The sequence below is a fragment of the Chiloscyllium punctatum genome, chromosome 7 (genome assembly GCF_047496795.1).
Source record: "Chiloscyllium punctatum isolate Juve2018m chromosome 7, sChiPun1.3, whole genome shotgun sequence".
NCBI lineage: Eukaryota > Metazoa > Chordata > Chondrichthyes > Orectolobiformes > Hemiscylliidae > Chiloscyllium > Chiloscyllium punctatum.
Window position 1 is genome coordinate 82530654 of NC_092745.1, and position 15267 is coordinate 82545920.

A 15267-nucleotide genomic window follows, 5' to 3' on the forward strand; every position below is an offset into this window, starting at 1 on the left:
CCTGCTGTGTTTTTCCAGCACCACATTTTTCAACTCTGGTCTCCAGCATCTGCAGTCCTCACTTTCTCCAAAGCATTAGGACAGTCAAGTTTGGTGTTACAAGCCTCTTTCTGGACTGTTAACTTTAAGCAGAAAGGTTAACACAAGACTTAACATTTTAAGATGTTTACTGTCACAGAAGACTAATAGTTCTATTGACTAAGCACTATCTTTGTAGGTCACCTGTACTCCAAATACCAGAACAAAACTTTCACCTTTTCACTTTTAGCACAAGCAACAAAAACGTACTTCACAGGTATATATGACACTCTCAAAATCAACAATCAATTCTCCCAGAATCTTTTTAGCCTGGTAACTTGTAATCATAGAACTAGGTTTCATGGTAAGGCATTTTCCTGGGAGACTCGTCCTCTAATGCAAGGTAAGTAAATCCACCAGCCTTGTTTGACCCACACCCAAACTAGATCTATACAGTCAGATTGAAAATTTCCATCTACATTCCTTATGTGGTGAACAACAGAGATTTTTATCTAGTTGCTCTCTCTCTTTCTCCTGATCCTGGCAAACTGGCTGCATCTGAGAGCTAAAGAATATCTGAGAAAACGTTCCTTTAACAAAACAACCATCTCAGTTTTTATTCATTCCCAGCATGAGGGCATTGTTGGCTAGCATTTATTGCCCATCCACAATTGCCCAAAGGGCAGTTAAGAGTCAACTATATTATGGTGGGTCTGGAGTCACATGTAGGCCAGATCAGGTAAGAATGGCAGTTTCCTTCCCTAAGGGACATTAGTGAACTAGATGGGTTTTTCCAACAATTGACAATGGATTAGTGGCCATCATTAGACTCTTATTCCCAGAGTTTACTGAATTCAAATTACACCATCTGCCATGACAAGATTCGAACCTGGGTCCCCAGAACTTTCCCTGGATTTCTGGACTAACAAACTACCATAAGGCCATTGCCAAAGCAACTTGAATCCCTGCCCCCTTATCCTGCCAGAAACATTTATTTGCAATTCTACTGACCCCGATTCATTTCTCTTTTTTAAATGTAAAATAGCTGTTTAAAACATAATGGAATTGAATCTGGCATTTCCAACACATTCCTGCTGTTTTAGAAATGGCCAGTTTGACCATAGTAAGCATGGATGCTGGTGCCACTGTCTTCAAATGTAGATGTTTAATACCTTCTTCCAAACAAAATAATTTGTGCCTTGCTTTAATTTTAATTCAGTCAAGACTGATTCAAAACAGGCTTCAGAAGAGGTCACATGATCTGCTTCATTTTTATCCTAAAGACCATGTCACAAGAAAAACATAATACTATAAACCTCAGATGTAATGCTAACGCATTTAATTCTGGTCTCTCTGTGATAGGAAAAATGCTGTTAAATTTGAAAGCATTCAGAAAAGATTTACAAGGATGTTACCAGGGTTGGAGGATCTGAACGATAGGCAGACGCCTAATAGGCTGGGGCTATTTTCCTGGAGAATCGGAGGTTGAGGGGTTGACCTTATAGCGGTTTATAAAATCATGAGGGGCATGAATAGCCATGTTCTTTTCCCCAGGTAGGGGAGTCTAAAATGAAAGGGCATAGGTTTAAGGTGAGAGTGTAAAGATTTAAAAGGGACCTATGGGGCAACTTTTTCATGCAGAGGGTAATGCGTGTATGGAATGAGATGCTGGAGGAAGTGGTTGAGGTTGGTACAATTACAACATTTAAAAGGCATCTAGATGAACATATGAATAGAAAGGATTTAGAAGGATATGGGACAAATGCTGGCAAATGGGACTAGATTAATATAGGATATGTGGTTGGCATGGATGAGTTAGACCGAAGGGTCTGTTTCTGTGTTGTACGTCACTATGACTCTAAGTAGCAATAATATAAATGAGGGTTTCAGCAACAGATATGCCAAGGCAATGACAGACTCACAATATCACTGAACTGAAATTAGGTGGTTGTAATGGTTATAGCATTCATTGTTATCAGCAATCACTCACTAACGAGTGTGATTGTCAACTTGGGAAATTCTGCATCACTGATCATAGATTCTGTGGGTCCTTGCATGGGATGGCAAGCCCAAGCCTAGAGCTGTATCTCCATCACACACTTAGCAGATGTTTCCAAGAGCTGCAAGTGGTCCTTGCTCTTGAGATCATTGGCATTCCTTTCTCCAGTCCCTTTTCTGTGCTTTCTCTGCTAGCAGGTGTTTTCGAAGAATTGTGTCCCTTCATACAGGAGTTTCCTCCAAGTCAGCTTCTTCTGAACATGCAATGACATCTTTGTTGCATTTCTTGAGGGAAGCCTTAGGGAGTCTGTGAAACACTTCCTTTCTCCTCCTTTTGTTTGAGTGCCTTCCTTTCACATTAGGCTACTTAATAGGATAAAGCCCATTGTGTAGTCAGTAGTATATTAACATGGATGAGGATTTGGCTAACTATTAGAAGGCAGACATTTGAGATCAGGGGCCATGGCCAAGTTTGTGAATGCCACAACAGTTGGAAAGACAAATGGTGTGGATGACAGAGTCTGCAGTTGGATATAGACAAGTTAAGTGAATGGGTCAAAAACTTGGCAGATTGAATATAATATGGGAAAATAGGAGTTTAAGCACTTTGGCAGGGAAAATAGAGAAGCTGAATATTATTTAAATTAAGAAAGCTACAGAACAGAAGGATTTGGGAGTACTTATCCATGAATTATAAAATACTACCATCCTAATTTTGTGGAAAATAGGGAAGGCACATGGAATGTTGGTCTTTATTTCAAACGGAATGGAGTATAAGTTTTGTTAAAATTAGACAAGATACTAGTCAGACCACAGCTGGTGTACCACAAACAGTTTTGGGGCCCTTATCTAAAGAAATGTGTATGAGCATTGGAGGCAGTCCAAAGAAATACCAGGTATGGAGGGATAGTCTTATATAGAGAAGGTGGGTAAGTTGGGCCTGTATTCATTAGAATTTCGAAGAATGCTAGGCAACCTTATTTAAATGTACAAGATTCTTACAGGACTTGACAAGGTAGATGCAGAGTAGTTGTTCCCCTCATGGAAGAGTCCAGGATCAGACAGCTTAGTTTCAGAATAAGGACCACACATTTAAGACAAAGTTGAGGAGAAATTTCTTCTCTCAGAAGGTACTGAATTTGTGGAATTCTTCACTAGAGGGCTGTCAAGGCTAGGCCATGAAGTATATTGAAGGCTGAAATATGCAGATTTTTAATTAGTCAGGGAATCAAGTGTTAAAGGAAAAAGACGGGAAAGTGGAGTTGAGGATTACCAGGATTTCAGTGAATGACACAAGCAGAACTGATGGGCTGAACGGCCTATTTCTCTGCCTACGTCTTGTGGTGTCATGGGGTCAGCTGAACTCAAGACTCGATTGAGATGATCTCTTCCCCAGAAATTAACACATGGTTCACACTCTCACATCTAACTCCCACTCACATGACAACGACATTATTGCCCACTCAACTACACACTTCCAGAAACATGGGCTGGAATTTTCTAGTCCTTTGTCAAGGATTGGGAGATTAGAAACCAAAATGGTGAAATAAAGTATGTGCATATGTGTATGATTTTGAAGGGGACTGCAGCAATAAGGTTAAAATACGAGGAGGTTATAGAAATTCATAAATATGTTAGAAATGATGCAATTGAGGTGTTTAAGATGTTAAAATATATTTTAAAGTCAATGGTGATAATAATAAGTGGTGGAATAATCATAAAAAAATGTATGTTCCAGTCAGTTCATGGAAGAGTAATGTCATGAAGTAGTGCTTCATGGAAATGGCAGTGGAAATCTAAAACTCTCATCCCCAGTAAGCTGTTAAGTGGGTGGATTGAAAATTTTGGAACCGAGATGTGAATGTTTTAATTGGTCAGGATTTTAAGAGATGTGAAGCAAATTGGACAAAATGAGTTCTTACCAGGTGCAAGTACAAAAGCTTTATTGAACATGATTAGTGTAAGCATAAAGTGTTTGCTATTCTACCATGCTAAATTGTCCATAGTGTTAGGTACATTAGTCAGAGGGAAATGGGTCTGGATGGGTTGCTCTTCGGAGGGTCTGTGCGGACTGGTTGGGCCAAAAGGCTTGTTTCCACACTGTAGGAAATCTAATCTAATCTAATCTGAAGGCATGGAAGGATGTTCTATTTTATTTCAAATAAAATACCTAACATTAAAAGATGCCAAAGGAATCTCATCAAATATTATTTTTGCAGCTTTTGGGTTCATTAATTTATTTTCCAACCATTTGTATTACTTTATAATTAGATTAATAAGGTATGAAGTGACATTGGATTCACAACTGCTCAGATATGAACCAGTCTGCACCTGCCTGCAACAAAACCTGAATAACATTCAGGCTTCGCCGGATAAGTGACAAGTAATTATCAATCAATGACTATTTCCATCAAGAGAAAGTCTAACCACCTCTTTCTAACATTCATGACTATCACTGAATTCTGTGTTATTGACATCCTGGAGGTCACCAATGACCAGTAACTTATCTGGACCAGCCACATAAATACTACAAGTAGTTTGTACAATGTGTTGCAAGAGAAGGTTGGAGGTTAGTACATTGTAAGTGGGTAACTCTTCTTTACTCCCAAAAGCCCATCTGCCAATTACAAGACACAAGAGTCTAGATTAGAGTGGTGCTGGAAAAGCACAGCAGGTCAGGCAGCATCCAAGGAGCAGGATCCTCGGATGCTGCCTGACCTGCTATGCTTTTCCAGCACCACTCTAATCTAGACTATGGTTTCCAGCATCTGTAGTCCTTGTTTTACCTAATTATAAGACACAAGTCAGGAATGTGATTCAACACCCTCTACCTACCCAGTCGAGTAGTTCCGATCAGATTCAAGAGGCTTAACACCATCCAAGAGAAAGCAGATTTACATCCACAAGTTAAACATTCACCCACCCGTCACTGTTGGCATGCAATGAATGCAGAATGCACTATATCAATCTGCCAATGCTTCAACAGAAATTTCTGAACCCATGAGCTCTACCCTCTTAAATGACAACAGTAGGTGCATAGCAACACCACCTTTTATAATTTCCCGTGTATGTCAGGCACCATTCTGATGTGAGACTATAATGCCATTCTTTCATTGTTGGCCAAACCCTGAAACTCCCAAACAGCCCAAAGACAGCACCTAGAACACACTGACGGTAATGGTTCAAAAAGGAAGCTCACCGACACACAGAGGGTGGTGCATGTATGGAATGAGCTGCTAGAGATACAATTACAACATTTAAAAGGCATCTGGATGGGTATATGAGTAGGAAGGGCTTCAAGGGAAAGGGGCCAAGTGCTGGGAAATGGGACTAGATTAATTAAGGATATCTGGTTGGTATGGACGAGTTGGACTCAAGGGTCTGTTTCCATGCTGTACATCTCTGTGACTCAGGAACAATTAGGGCTTGGCAATGAATGTTGGCCTTGCAACAATGCTTACATCCCAGTGATTAACAAGTCACAAACTTCAACCACTGGAACAATTCAGTTTAAGGAATCACTGATAAACCTGTCAAAATTGATTTCATAACCACATAGCAGTAATGTTTTATTCCTAGTACCTATTCTCATGAATTAGTTCAGTCCACATCTGCCTGGCTTTATAGGTCTGGTTTCTGCTGTCAGTGACAAGTCAAGTGTTTTACTAAATAGTGAAATTAAAAAAAGTGTTCCATTACAATGGGTCTTAAATCTAAATTGTAATTTTTATTATCTTAAAAATCAATCATGGAAGAGAGAAGATAAGGTTAGATTTTCAGGACCAGAGTGTTTACCAGGACTCATTCAACACAGTGTAACCTTTTCATGAGTTTATACATTGAGATCAATGGGATAAAAACATTAACATTAACATCAAATCAGGGATTTCTCCTTCTAACCTGTGAGGACTTTAACATCTCAGGGAGGAGAAGAGAATCACTGACAGTAGCTTTTGCATTTAACAGTAACTAGTGGTATTCGCTGTGTTACCCAAAAAGCAATACCAGTTTCACTGTCATTTTAACCAATAAATCCAGACCATGGATTTCTAGTGTGTCTAGAGAAATCTCTAATTTTGTTGTGGTTAACACATACTTCACCCTGCAAGTCAATGAGAATGAGGATCTCTATGGCCTTTCTATGAGGATCTCTATGGCCATGTTATCATGAAAAACGTTATCTGCAGATTCCTGGATGTAAGAAGGGATAGCATTGGCAAATAAGGTGTAAAAAATCTGACCCAAAGAAATAGCTAATACTGTTCCAAAAGGTATACATATTCATATGTTTGAACACAGAAATCAGAAATCTGCTTAAATACTTTTTGACTTCAGATATTGTCTTATCTCCATTTACATTATATGAATACAATGTAGCACATGCAAGTGAATGACATTATGTAAGCTTACCTTCTGCAAACATGTCAAATTGGAATCTCTGTGAAACATGTGGAGCATTGGAACACTACTGTTAACAGGAGAAAACAAAATGGTAAATAATTTGAATAGGCTGTATTGGAGCATTTCTCGAATTATAATATTCAACTGGGTATATTAGGTAGTGCCCTAATGCTCTGAGCATTCAAAGTGCCAAGAATACATAATTTATTTATTTGGAATTCAAAAATTAAACACATATTAATGAATGATTATAGGTGGAACATACTTCCTCTTGTACATTTCCAGCATGTTTGAAAGTAAAAATTCATAGCATATGGGACTGTTTTCCCTGGAGTGTCGGAGGCTGAGGGGTGACCTTATAGAAGTTTACAAAATTATGAGGGGTGTGGATAGGGTAAATAGGAAAAGTCTTTTCCCTAGGGGTCGGGGAGTCCAGAACTAGAGGGCATAGGTTTAGGGTGAGAGGGAAAAGATATAAAAGAGACCTAAGGGGCAACTTTTTCATGCAGAGGGTTATACGAGTATGGAATGAGCTGCCAGAGGATGTGGTGGAGGCTGGTAAAATTGCAACATTTAAGAAGCATTTGGATGGGCATATGAATAGGAATGGTTTGGAGGGATATGGGCCGGGTGCTGGCAGGTGGGACTAGATTGGGTTGGGATATCTGGTCGGCATGGACGGGTTGGACTGAAGGGTCTGTTTCCATGCTGTACATCTCTATGACTATAACAATGAACAAAAGAATCACTAGTATGTGTGGATTATAACTCTTTTACTAATTTGCTTCTACCTCTCTATAGGCATCAATTGGGTACAGGTCCAGGCTTGTCAACACCCAACATTTTATCATCCATCTATGAGTCTTGATTAGGAGAATTAGTGATATACTTAGTTGTAGAGTCATTAGCTTGCAATCAGGACAGGAACCCTGGCTGACTTTGCTTTCCATGACTAAAGAACATGGAGGCTCACTGTATTATCTCCATCATTACATCAGCTGAGGCCAGCTAACTAAGCAGAGAGAGGGAGTGAAGCTTTCCAATTATTTCTTGGATAAAATCACAATACTAGGAGTTACATTATTTACCATGCAGGGATACATAAACAGCAGAGTTTTCCATTTGAAAGAAAACCATTTGAACAAAAGATTTTCAAATTCGAATAAGAGTTCAATGAAGAGATGTGCAAATGCAGTACTTTGCTTGTTCTTTGCACTTTGATACATTCAATAGCTCCAGAATTATATGATATATTTTGTCATTAATTATTTATCACATCTGTCAAAAGACATAAAAGGTTGTTGGAAGAGCAGACTTAGCTTCATTTTTGCTGGTATAGCATTTATGAAGAAACGGAAGTGCATGCGATCCAAGACAACAAAATGAAAGCTGAAAAACTAAAGAACTGTTTCAAATCTAGGGTTATTGATAAAAGGAACAATTCTGAAGTTGGAAGGTTGGTCACTAATTTTCCTGGAAAACCAAAAGATGGTTTATTAGCCAGTGAGAAACTGTCCTTTGGATCACATCAGATGACTAGGAAACTAAATGAAAAATTGCAGAAAATTTGGAAAAGCTAGGAATGAGAAAATCAATGTAAAACTAAAACAAAGAACTGTGAATGCTGGAAATCAGAAATTACTGAAAAACACAGCAGGTCTGGCAGTATCTATGGACAGAAAGCAGAGTTAATGTTTCAGGTCCAGTGACCCTTCATGCTTCAGATGAGAAGATCAATGTAACTTACTCATAACACACCAACGTGTACCTACATAACACTTTTAGGCACATTGGAATGTTGTAAGACAAGCTTTATCAAACAAAATTTGATACCAAGTCACAAGGAAATATTAGGGGAGGTCACCAAACGCTGGGTCAAAAAGGATTTTTTTTACTTAAGAAGAATCTTAAAGAAGGAAGGAAAAGTAAAAAGGAGATATTTACAAAGGAAATTACACACCAAAAGCCCTCAGCAACCTCAGGTAACATCACCAATGGTTGCACGATTAAAACAGAGAATATTCAATTACAAATCTTGAAATACTTTCCCTGTGGGACTCATATCTTATAAATAAATCTTTTCCTTAAGGAACATCCAACATTGTCACCTACATTAATATGAAAAATATTAACTTATGTTCTTGTTAAAAAATAAATTGAAGTACAGAAGTACCATTAAGTTAATTAAATGTATGTTTTCATGCTATGCACAAATTAACTCAGTAAAAATTCTACTTCAATTCAAATAGGATCAATTTTTGTTATGCAACAGAACATTAACAAGGTGGTGATGGGCAAGAACAATACTGTCACAAGAAGACCTCCCAATTTCTAAATTGTCTATTCTTCATGATCGAGATGAGCTAGCAGCAAGAAAGGTGTTCCTCATGGGCAGGTTCTCAAGGATTTCTGACCACTTAAAGGGGTGATGGATTTATCTGTAGACAGAGTTAGGACAGTCATCCTAACAGAGTCTTGAGGCTTTCCAGCATTCTAAACATTCTTTTTACAGAAACTGGCACACTTTAGATACATTGATGACAGAATCTCATAATACAAAAGGTTTCCTTCTAATAGTCATCTGTACATTGCTTCTGCAGCTGAGCAAATAGATGAAGTATGAAGCACAATATGATTACAGTAAGCATTCCTTTTAGATTATACTGCTGGATATCGCCTGACTTGTCCCGTATTTGAATCATTGTTGGAAGACTCCACTAATGTGTTTGTTGAGGATACTAGATGAGCCAACTATCTTTCTTTATCACGCTGCACAGCTATGCCTGGGTCACATAAAGTAAAAAGCAAACATGTAGTCTATATTTCCAAACATCATAACGTTCTATGCATTGGCAAAAAATGAGATGATGGACAAACAACACAACATAAAAGCATCATGTCAGCTGCCAGAAAGCATTCACAGAATGGCAGGAATAGAGCGGAACCCATTGCGATTCATATAGTACATTGTTCCGTGAAAAGGAGTCTGCAGGACAGTGTAAATACAGCCAATATTTAAACTTGCAACAACCTCCAATCTAGGCAAACTCCAGACTTCCGCGCTATGCTTCTGCACAAAATACCAAATAGGAAACCTTCCAATGACTAGCCTAATATTTATCTCTCAACCAACATCATTTAAACAGATTACCCACTCATGTAACACATTGATCATCTGGTGTGGTATGCGCAAATCGGATCCCATTTTTCTCAACAACGAAACTTAATTTTGTTGTGAAGCCATTATATAAATGCAAGTTCTTTCTCACAGAACTACAGATCTGTTTGGTTCAAGTATCAAATTAACATATTCCTCAACACTAGATTTATTACTTTAGACCTAGCAACAAAGATTATATTTATCCATATATGCCTTAGGGCAGTCATGAACTATATAACAAATGAAAAATGCCCTTTTTCACTGAACAAACAGCAAGTACAAGGATTCTAAATATCATGGAAAGCTACAAAGCTTTACAAAATTAGAGTAAATTGCACCCTTATGATACCATTAGATAGCACAATCGCAGCAGGAAGCTGTGTTCATGTAGTTTGGAGCATTTCAGTATTTTCTTTTAGTGCACTACTTGATAGATTAAACAGGTGGAGGGCTAGAGTTTCATCACGAACTGCTTGCCTCTTTGCAACTCAATTCAATAGGCATCAATACCTGGGTAGAAAAGTATTTCTTTTCAAATCCAGCAGCTATAATCCCAAGCCTTCCAACTTCCTTGTTAGCTCGCTGCAGGATATATGCCTTCAACCTTATAAAAGGACATAAGACAATTTGCAATATACCAGACATTTAGATTTGCAAAATGTCAACTTCAATGCCTTGCCTCAGACCTGTCAATTACTGGATGTTTAATTAAGTCCTTATATAATAAAAAGAACACAGCAAATAGACATGGCCATTATGAAGATGATTTTACCTAAGAAAAGGCAAATACAGGCTGGAGTAGACATGTAATCATTTCATGAAATAATTTTACCTCTCAGGAAGTTCCTAGATATTGCAATGCAAAAAATCAAAGTGAACCTTGAAGTCCTTAAAAAGAAAGTGAAACATGTCACATCTATTGTCATCCTATAGAGCCTCTAGATAAATTATGTATTGCCACTGGAGCTGTCAAAGTGGCTGTCTATGATGCTGGACCTTAGAATATGGCAACAGACTGATTTCCCATTCCCGGACTATCCCTCAGTACGAAAAGTACAGTTCCACATTTCTAAAGAAGCTGATTATAATCTTGTCAGAAATATAGAGCTCTTTCAATGTTAAAAAAAAGGTTTTTGGTTTGCAATTGTGGGCTAAAGTTGAAATTGAACTTTGGATATTGAGCAACACTCTTTTTTTCAAAAAAGCAAACAATCTGATATTTGTTTAAGGGAACTGGCCTGGAAAGCTATTGTGTTGATGCTGCAGACATTGAAATACATGAGATGTATGGTGCTCAAGGATGTTAAAGCTTGGATGTTAAAAAGGGTAATCAAAGGGAGGCCTGTGTCAGCTAGGCAAACTAACAGAATGTTGGAGAAACAAAAAAGAGAAAACATTGATTGAAGTGGTTTGGATTAGCTTTTGGTTAGAAGGCTATGACAGCTGCTGGATGGAGTTTTGGCTGCTCTCTAGATTATATTTAGTTATTGGATAATTGAAAGTTCTGAGAAAAGAATCCCAATCTGAAAGATGTAAGTAAAAGTCTCCAGCAGTCTGCAGAAGCTGTTTGCACTGACTGGTGACTTTAGAATTCAAGATATACAATCCCATGTGCCTGTGAATGACATAATATCCAAGGACTGTGTGAAGGTTTCGCTGCCATTATTCAATATTGTTTAAGTGAACTGGCCAGTTACAACTTGATTACTTACATTTAATTTATTCCTTAAGCCTGTGTGACAGAGTGTGGGCTATGATTAAAGAAGATTTGGTTTAAATCATAGGCAATAATTAGATTACCTTGTTGTTTAGCTTTGCTATGCTGAAGCTACAGTACTGGGTGGCACGGTGGCACAGTGGTTAGCACTGCTGCCTCACAGCGCCAGAGACCCGGGTTCAATTCCTGCCTTAGGCGACCGACTGTGTGGAGTTTGCATGTTCTCCCTGTGTCTGCGTGGGTTTCCTCTGGGTGCTCCGGTTTCCTCCCACAGTCCAAAGATGTGCAGGTCAGGTGAATTGGCCATGCTAAATTGCCCGTAGTGTAAGGTAAGGGGTAAATGTAGGGGTATGGGTGGGTTGAGCTTCGGCGGGGCGGTGTGGACTTGTTGGGCCAAAGGGCCTGTTTCCACACTAAGTAATCTAATCTAATCTTAATTTGTTAATTTCTGTTTAAACTATAAAATCTGGGGTGTGATATCAGCTATTCATAAAGTCTGGTTAAGAACAATTGTGCAATTTTGAGGGTCATGGAATATTTTAATTTCACTGCGTTGTAATATGCAATGTTAGCGAGTCTGATTTGGTCAGGCTTACTATCACTGTGTCATAATAGCTGGCAGAACTCCACAGATAGTCTTGTAGCACTAAAAACATTGTGAAGATCTCACTACGGCACCAGTATGGAAGCTGCAAGGATGTTAGGTAATAATAGGTGGTATCTTTATTTTAAAGATTAATATTTTTTACAATGATGAGACAATGAAGAAAGCACTATGAATTTTGCAGACTTTTTTTTTGAAAGCTATACTGCACTTATTATTTGGAGTTCTGAGCATTTTGATTAATTTTTAAGCTTCAGGCTTTGAGACTTGTTCAAAAATGAAATTTTACCATCACAACAAAGTCCTATTTAAATTGTGCTACTGCATAACACAATGGTAAGTCTATTCAAGAAGATATTAGAAAACTTGTAGAATGGACTGTTAAGTGGAATATAGTTTTTAACACAGATAAATATGAAATAACACACTTCAGTAGGAAAAAGAAGTTTGAAAAAAGCATTAGAAAAGAAAACGGAGCTATGGATATAGGTGAACAGATTATTAAAAGCTGTATCACAGGTCAGCAGAAAAATTAAAAATACTATGACAAATAGCTCTATTTTTAAGAAGTGTAAAATTCAAAAGTAGTGAAGTGGCGCTAAATCCTGGTCAAATTGTATAGTACTGTGTACAGTTCTGATCTCTATACCATAAGGAGGACAAAGGAACAACAGAGAAAGTGCAAGAAATACTTCTCATACCATTCTTACAAATAAGTGATCAGAATAATTGTAGAATATTGAGCACATTGAGGCTTCGACAGAGGGATATGCGAATTTATGGTCTGCAAGTACTTAGTCTTTAAATACAATGTATGTGGGTGGTTTGGCTGATTATTTCAATTGATCGCAGACGCTGCATGTATCCTGCCTACATGTCTTGTACATTTGGTGTAATCATTTATTTAAAAGCACTCCTGTGGTTAAAATGAACGACTTTACTGGCCACATTGGCACTATAAAAATAGGATACTCAGTGGGGAACTGTGGAACACAGATTTTGTTACAAAGAAGAAAGAGTTAATAATTTATGATTTGAAGAAGCTATGAGTGTTATTAACACTTTCCTCTGAATTCTGAACTCCACAATTCCCAAATACAGAGTTTATTTGATCCTCATTAAAATAAGAGATCAAAGCTGTTGCAACAAAGCACTCACCGCTCACCTGATTTTCAACAATCAGGATCAAGGAGGGCAAAAATATTCAGGACACAGCTTTTTTTTTTAAGAGGCCTAAATGCAAAAAAATAAAAGAATTGAGACAACTAACAAGAGGTTGCATTTATATAGTAATCAGAACATAATAAAACTTGCCAAGTTGTTTCAAATGGACATTATAAAGAAAATTTGATTCCCAGTCATATAGAGCAGTATTTGAGAAGCTGGTCAAAATCTTGGTCAAAGTAGTAAGTTTCAAGGGATGTATTTCAGAAGCAAAGGGAGGCCATAAAGAGAAGGGGTTTAAGGAGTAAATTCCAGAGATTAGGACCCACACAGTTGAAGGCACAGTCACCAATGGAGAACTAAAATTTAGTATGCACAAGAGGTCAGACTTAGAGGAATGCATATTTACATCAGAGGGTTGTGGGAGAAACAAAACTATAGCACATTTTATAAGCAAGAACGAGAATTTTATGATTGAGATATTGTTTGTCTTGAGATATAAATCAGGGAGAACAACAGAATGAGTGAATAGGATTTAGACAACAAAAAGAGGCCACTGTCCAATGTGTCCGCACTGGTAGAAAAACAAGTCACCCAGCTTAATTCAACTTTCCAGCATTTGATCCACAGCCCTGTAAATTACAGCACTTTCTAAATGAATTGAGGATTTGTACTTCTACTATTGATAGGATGTGAGTTCCAGACCAACACATGCTCTCAGTTAAAAAACATTTTCCTTATCTCTTGTCTAATCTATTTACCAATCACTTTATTCTATGGCCCTGAGTCACCGACCTCTCTGCAATGGCAAATAAGCCCTTTTCACTCATTCAAACCAAGTCCCTCACAATACTGAATGGCTCAATCAATTCTACTCATAGCCTCTTTTGGTCAAAAGAGAAAAACCTCAACTTACCCAATCCAAGCCAACGGTGTACAGCTCCAACCATACTTGAAAAGTTCAACATCATCCAGATCAAAATAGTTTACTTGATTAGCATACCATCCAGCACCTTCAACATTGACTCCCTTTACCACAGTCACACAGTGGCAGCCATGTGAAGCATCTACAAGGTACATGCAGCAACTCATCATGGCTCTTTGAACAGCACCCTCCAAACCCATGATATCCACTATCTAGAAGAAAAAGAGCTGTATATGTGAGGAAAAGCACAACCTGCAAGTTGCCCTCCACGTCACACACCAACCTGACTTGGAATTACTGCAGGAATTACTGCTAATTTCCACTGCCATTGGGTCAAAATCCTAGAACTCTCTAACAGCATTGTGGGTGATCCTAGAACATGTGCACTGCACAGTTCAAAGGGACTGTTCATCACGGCCTTCTCGAAGGCCCATAGGGAGGGGAAATAAATGTGGATTTAGCTAGCAATACTCAATATCCCCACTGTTGCATTTTCAAATCCTAGCAACATTCTCATAAATCTCCTCTATATTTTCTCCAGTATAATTAGATCATTTCTGTAGTGATGTGACAAGAATTGCATACAGTATTCATGTTGTGGCTTAACTGATGTTCCATACAGCTCCACCATAATTTCACATGTCTTTTTAGTCACTTTGTCAACCTGTCCTGTCACCTTTAGGGATCTGCAGACTTTCAATCCAAGTTCTCTCATTTACTGTCCAACAGTATTCTCCCATTGATTGTGTATCACTTCTTGCCTTTCTTGACTTCAAGTGCATCACCACAAACATCTCTGCTGTATTCCATTTCCCACTCTTCTGTCCACCTGACCAATCCACTAATATTCTCCTGCAGTTGCAGATTTATCCAAGCTATCAAGCTATTCCTAGATTTTTCAAGGATAGAATGTTGAAGCCTAGCCAAGATTGTGTTGAAATAGTTATGTCTACATGTAACACTGGCTTTCAGCAGCAGATTAATGCAACGATGAAAGTAGAAATGGTTATCTTGTGAGGTGAGGTTGCAAGCTCACCTCGAGTTGCAATACTGATCCTAAATTTGTGAATACTTTAGTTGCTGAGTGTCATCGGTGAACATAAAAAATAACACTGTGTTCAGATTAATTCATCATGGGGTAAGATATAGATGAGAAACGGTAGGAACACCAAGGATAAATCCTTAGGAGGATATCAGAAATAACAATCTGGAAACAGATAGAGAAAAGCCATTGCAAGCAATGCTCAAGTTACAATTAGACAGGGAAACACTGAGTCAGA

General features: G+C 38.2%; 1 protein-coding gene across 2 annotated transcripts in view; it reads right to left on the reverse strand.

Moving 5' to 3' along the window:
* mysm1 (Myb-like, SWIRM and MPN domains 1) overlaps window positions 1–15267 on the reverse strand; it is a 104763-nt gene that overhangs the window by 11743 nt on the left and 77753 nt on the right. For both annotated transcript variants that reach the window (XM_072574216.1, XM_072574215.1), the window contains one exon: window positions 6427–6484. In XM_072574216.1, the coding sequence (XP_072430317.1) occupies window positions 6427–6484 (58 nt within the window). The remainder of the gene's footprint in view (window positions 1–6426; window positions 6485–15267) is intronic.